The sequence below is a fragment of the Pyxicephalus adspersus genome, chromosome Z (genome assembly GCF_032062135.1).
Source record: "Pyxicephalus adspersus chromosome Z, UCB_Pads_2.0, whole genome shotgun sequence".
Taxonomy (NCBI): Eukaryota; Metazoa; Chordata; class Amphibia; order Anura; family Pyxicephalidae; genus Pyxicephalus; species Pyxicephalus adspersus.
The window spans coordinates 63190862-63197193 of NC_092871.1; the positions used below are offsets into that span (position 1 = coordinate 63190862).

Consider the following 6332-nt stretch of genomic DNA (forward strand, 5'->3'; position numbering starts at 1 on the left):
AGTGATGAGCAAGGTGAACGATTCCACCAAGATTTAAAGGTCATGGGAGGATGGTATCAGGGTAGATATGATGTACAAATGATGGCTGACTATTGTTGGACCATCCGGCGGGATTGTCCTAACACTGAACACTCCAGGAAAAGCTGTAAGCATAGTTTTTTACATTAACCGCTTACCTGATTAGTTTTCAAATATTTTAATTAAAAAAAAAAATATCAAAGAGTAACATTAAATCCTTTGTATGAACAAAAAAATTTAAATAAACAGTACATTCAAGTTGTTTCATTTTTTTTTCACTGTGTGTAAAATTTGTATGTTTTTTTGACAAAAATGGAGGGTACCCTGTATCGTAAAAACTGGATGTGATAGCAAAAATCTGGGGTCATTTCTGGATTCACCACCCAAAAATTTGTAAAAAACAAGGTAAGATCCAACTCAACAAAAATGCATTCCCCAGTGTTGTCATAGAGTAATGTAGAGTAGATGTTTGCTTCAGATGTTGAGATATTGGGGATAACATTAATGTCTGATCTACCCTTAAAATGTAAAATTGTCTCTTTTTAGGTTCTTTAAAATTACAACAGACCAGGGTCATATTTTCCTCTTATCAGATATTTCTTTATCTGACAACCAGCATCCTTTCAGACACTCTTGTTTAATACAAACATTGTAAAAATTGGTGTTTTGTGTCTCCAAGGGTCATAAAAATTCAGATAATGGTAGTAGAGTGGCCCCTGGTTGACTTCTAAACTGTATTCAGAAACCCATTTATTAATAATCTTGATATTTCCAGTATATTGTCCTGTAAAAAGTAGTAGTTGGCTGATTTGTAACTAGATCATTATGGTGAGCATTTTGAGATATTTAGCTTGTTCTGGTGAACCGTAAGTCCCAGAAATGCTTAGTTTGGTCTCTGTGAACTCCAAGTATTGTGCTGATTAATAACCTGGGGGTTGGCAGTTCGTAAAACCTGATCATATGAAGTTACGAATATTGCTAAATTCTGAGTGCGTCCACAAGCATCTTAATCAATGTGGACACACCCAACACTCTGCTGCCATTGGATGGTCCTTTTAGTCCCACCTCTGTTGTTGACATAGAAAAAGCCATGTAAGCCTAGCAGATGGAACTCTGATACCATCTTGTTGCTAAGGACAACAGCACTGACATATTAAGCACTGCATGAAATCCAGTGACTCTGACTAACCTCCCTAGCGGTAACCCTGAGTGTGACTTGGGGTAAAAAAAAGATGCTGAAAGCGGTAGCTAAAACAACGAAAAACAATGATAAATAGAGCCTTACCTGGTCCACTGGCATCCTTCTTCGCGATCCCCGTCCTCTGGCATCCTCCAGCCGGGGTCCCCTGCATCTCATCAGATGTATTGCATTGGGCGCGGCAGAAATTTCAAATTATTTTGTATTGCATTCAATATAAAATAACTGTATTGAATGCAATACAGTGGATTTAAATGTCTAAAAGCAGTACATTGTCTCTACCCAAGTATAATTTGACAGTGTTTCCTTTTTATTTTATCCTGTTGTTATAGTTCTGCTATTGTTTTTTTATTAGGCTTTATTGTTCTGTATTTGTTTAAGCACCGTTTTTGTATGTTTTTACCTATTAAACACTATAAAAAATTGTAAGCTGAATCTCTGAATGCTCTAAGTGGAAATAGTCGAACTTGCTAACCCAAAAACGCTACTACATTGTGATTTCTGAGACATCCCTGTCTGGAGTGGCAGTGGGTGACACAGACAGTATTAAAGAAGCAGAATCATAATTGTGGTTGTCAAGGGTAACGGTGCATGCTTCCGTCTAGGCATGTGGGGACAGTCAACTTGTGATGGTGTGTTTGGCAAGGAGTAACAGTGATAAACCTTGTCCCTGTGATGGCCCTTCCCAGCCTGCTGGTGTGTAAACTGTTGCTGAGCATGCTGGAAAGTCTATGCCCAGGGGTGTGGGCTGAGAGAGGTCTTTCCTCACAGCTGTGACTGAGAGGACAGCTGACTTATGCACTTTATTTTGGCACTTGTCTAAGTACCAAGACCCAAAAAAGCCCTTTATTAAACTGCTTTTTTACACACCAATCCTTACCTTCACCTGAGGCTGCAGCAAACAGAAGGGGTCGCACTGGAGACCAGCGGATGCTGAAGAGGTATTTTTGAGACAACTCTAGAGAGCTGAGAGGCTTGGGCTGTAGCATAGTGTATAGGTGAATGTGTCCATCTGTGCCCGCACTCAGAAAAAGATTTCTACAATGAAAAAACCTTTTTACTGTTTATACAATGTTAAAAAAACTTAGCTTAGCTTAACAATTAGCAGAAAGCATTAACATGTATATAACAGGAAACTGCGTACTGCTATAAAAGAGAACATACAATCTTTTTATAATAGGAGTGTAATTTGATTGTCAGTGAGAGCACAGCTTAATTGTTATCAACAGGGTACCCCAGTCAGGGGTCCAGAGAACCCAGTCATGATCCCACAGTAAACAGGAAAATAATGCAATTGGTTAGAGCTGTGAACCTGTTCACAAAGGAGAATACATTTTTAAGCAACTAGTGTCTGATGGGAAGAATCGATTCCAGAAGAGACAGTGAAAATAGAAAGACAACTTCTGTTCCTATTGTAATAATTATTAATGTCAAAGAGAAGATAGGGTGACACGGCTGCTACCTAGGCTCACTTCTCTGCTTTAAGCCATCCCTGAGTGGGAGAGAAATACATAGCTTTGGATATACTTTAAGGGGATGAAACATGGAAACCTAAAGCTTTTAGCTTTGAATAGAGGGATTCGGTGTCAGGACCGCTTTTAGGATTAGATTGATGCCTCCTTTTCCCTGCTGTATATACAGGTTGACATTCAAAAATCCGGCAACCTCTGGACCTGAGGAGTGCCGGATTTTTGGAAATATGGGTTTTTGAAGGTTATACTTACCTCCACACACAGGTCAGTCAGCCTTCCTTTCACCACACCTGTGGACATCTGGCACCTGGTTCCCAATTTTAGAAGTATCCTGTATCTTTCATTTTGTCCGCAGGACAGGAAATAAAAAAGGAAGTAAGGACAATCTGCTCAAGGGGACACAGATTACCTACAATATCCCCCCAAAAAAATTCTTTAGTGGTAGTCAACCCCACTAGGCATTACAGCAGAGGATAGAGTCATCTGTGCCATGTAGCTGCCCAATACCTACAATGACACCAGCCATTGAGAGCCAACATCAGCACACAGAAAAAGGAAAACCTTTAATGCTAAATGTTTCCTTCTAACTTTGCATGAAAATATATTTACACACATACATAAATACAGTTTTAAATACACATGGCAAATGATTCCCAGAGCACTATAGTTGTTTTAAGAAGATAACACAAAACATAGGCTTAACAAAAGACAGAAAAAATCTGGTACACACCCATGGAAAGGTGAGCAGTCCACACTGTAGACAGGCCCTTCATGTGGGTAGAAAGTGAACTGAGCTGGGGCTTTGAGAGGAATGGTGCAAGCCAAGTTTGTACTGGCCGGTGTCTTTGCTGTGGAAGAACACTTTAACAAATAACCTCCTTCAGAGCCAACAATGAACAGGCTGGGATGAATGTGTGGGAAGGATAGGCACGTCACACCCACTGTAGTGTCACCTCAGCTAGGCTGTCAAAAACCAACAGCATTACAAAAGAATATTGAAGTCTATTTAATGCAATTTAATTACAACTTGCTTTTGCGTAGTACCAAAATTAAAATTTAAAGAGTTTCCACTTTGTCTGCAGGAAATGAGTTGAAGGCGCTTACTTTATAGGAACCTTCCAGCTAAAAGGAAGTCACTGTAGTATAATGTCATTATTATTATGTTTTTTTAACATCAGATAAAAAAGTATAAATAGCATGTGTTTAACATAAATTCTTTATATATATATATATATATATATATATATATATATATATATATGTTGTGTGTGGTGGGTAAGATTACCAGAAGCCTGGCTGCAATGTCATCTCCACCCTCCATCCCTTCTTATTAGGTAAAAGGAGTAGGAGTAAAGTAAAAAATATAAGGATGTGCCAAGTCACTTTTATAACTTTTATAACTTTTTTAGAACTATCATTCTTCAAACTGCTGAACATCTTTATAATTCTGTGAAAATCTCTGGCCTGTTACCCTCTAGATCCCCCAGCCAGAGCTAATTTCTAAATGTGTGTGCATTTATTTTGGCTCCTATAAAGAAATATATATATAAATAAATTGCACAGGGATGCCAGACTGACAACCAAGGTGATTTAGGCAATCATATTTATACATCAGATCTACTCCATTCCACTTCCACACCACCAATATTCAAACCTAGTAAGTTATCCCTTAAACATAATTGTTTTCCAACATATCTGCCTACCATACAGTTTCCTTGCTATGTGGATGCAAATCACTGCTTTATTTATGTAGAGACCTTGTTAATCTCTGTGATGCTAGGTATCTGCTGGGTAACAAGAGCAAATCCATCAATAAGGACAAGCCGTCCATCATTTTCCATCTGCCATAAAAGGATCTTTCCATCTGAAGAGACACTCAACACTTGTAGCCGTTGTCCTTGTGGCTGATCCTGCAGCCACCTCACCTACCAGATGACAAGAACAGATCAAAAGGTAATTGGAGGATTGTTGTGGAGGACAATAGTTTGTGAAAATCAGAGGTCAAGAAGGTCCTCAACTCCAGTGCTTAAGGGCCAGGATCTGCTGATTTTTAATTTATCTCTAAAGAACAACAATAAATGAAGTTAGAAATGGTCAACAAAAAGTCAGAAAATTACTCTTTATACTAAAATAAGGCCTGTATGCCACCCTAAGGACTAAAGCTGACCAAAAGGTTCTTGTATGACAGTCTAAATAGGTACCAAATCAAATTACTATGCTATGTACAGGCCCCATGCAACATCGTTTTATCTCACTGCAATGCAAGGTACAACCCACATGAGATTGGCAACCCACCACTACATTCAGGAGCAGTGCAGCAATATTGCCACAATATCGCAGGAAGCTGCATTAGATGGACTTAACTGCCAGGATCGACAAGTATTTGTGAGGATTTGCAGGGGGGCTAAAGGAAAACTGCATTGCATATGCACTTATATTTAGGTGCTGTAGCAAATATTTGTTTTTCCATTGGCCAGAGTTTTACCTTACACTGGTGTTTTCCTATTTTAAAAATAAAAGCAAGCATCTGGTAGTTTTTGATCTTAACTTAACTTATCTTAGGATAACTAGGATAACTATCTTAACTTAACTTATCTTAGGATAACTAGGAAGCAGGACCTGAACAAAGCATTAATAGCTTACCTGGTGCACAGCATCTGTATGGCTGTCTATAGAAAGCCAAGTCCTTCGAATTATTGGGTCATCAGCCCGACTGGTATCCCACACTAAAACTTCTCCATTATAAAGACCACCTGGTGAGAAGAAAATGTTTAGCTAACAAAGGAGAATTAAAGGAGTTAGAGAATATAGTGGCGATGCCTTTCCATAGCTAACTGATGGTTAAAGGTGCAGCAACACAATGATTAATTTTTTTGTAAGCACGTGTATACAGCAGAGCCATTCCATATACTGCCCCTCCTCCCAGTCTGTGGGAACTGTGCATTAGATGTGTAAATGCCTTTCTAAATGTATACTCAAAAAACTGGTGTTTTTTTATATCTGCCTGGATACCAGATTTGGTGAGGAAATTAAATGCTTCCCATTACATGTGAGTCACAAGGTTCTCAGGGGAGTAGATGTGTACACCATCACAGTACATAGACCTTACTATTTAGCAGGTTTATTTCCAGTTCACTCTCCAGACAAAAAGCTTCTGATCCTAGCCCCCCTTTAAGCAGTCCCAATGAATGGAGATTCTGACAGAACATGGTGCTAAGAAGCCCCTATAATATCCTCAGATGTGGGATAGATGGGTATAGGGTGGAGGCAGAGGCTGTGGTCTATGGACATGGGAATATATGTGTAACAGAACTAAGGTTGACATTACATTTCAAGAGATCACCCAATATAGTCTCCCCATACAAACTGCAAATTCTGCAGAATAGCCTGGACAGGATGTGATATCACATCTGTGGAATGGGCAAAAAGACAGCAATAAAAAATGTTTCAGCTCTTAACCACTGCAATCAAAGCTGTTTTGGCTAAAATCCATGTATTCAGTTGCAGTCTTGTCTATCTCCAAACATTGTGAGCTACCATGAAAGGCAGTTACCGTATTTTTCGGACCATAAGACGCACTTTTTTCCCCCCAGAAGTGGGGGGAAAAGTCCCTGCGTCTTATGGTCCAAATGTATCCTCCCCAG

General features: G+C 39.2%; 1 protein-coding gene across 1 annotated transcript in view; it reads right to left on the minus strand.

Moving 5' to 3' along the window:
- Positions 1 to 996: 996 nt before the first annotated feature.
- Positions 997 to 6332, minus strand: part of DYNC2I2 (dynein 2 intermediate chain 2) — a 16275-nt gene continuing 10939 nt past the window's right edge. The window contains 5 exon segments of the mRNA XM_072431540.1: positions 997 to 1085; positions 2097 to 2254; positions 3419 to 3651; positions 4446 to 4613; positions 5332 to 5441. Of these exon segments, the coding sequence (XP_072287641.1) occupies positions 997 to 1085; positions 2097 to 2254; positions 3419 to 3651; positions 4446 to 4613; positions 5332 to 5441 (758 nt within the window).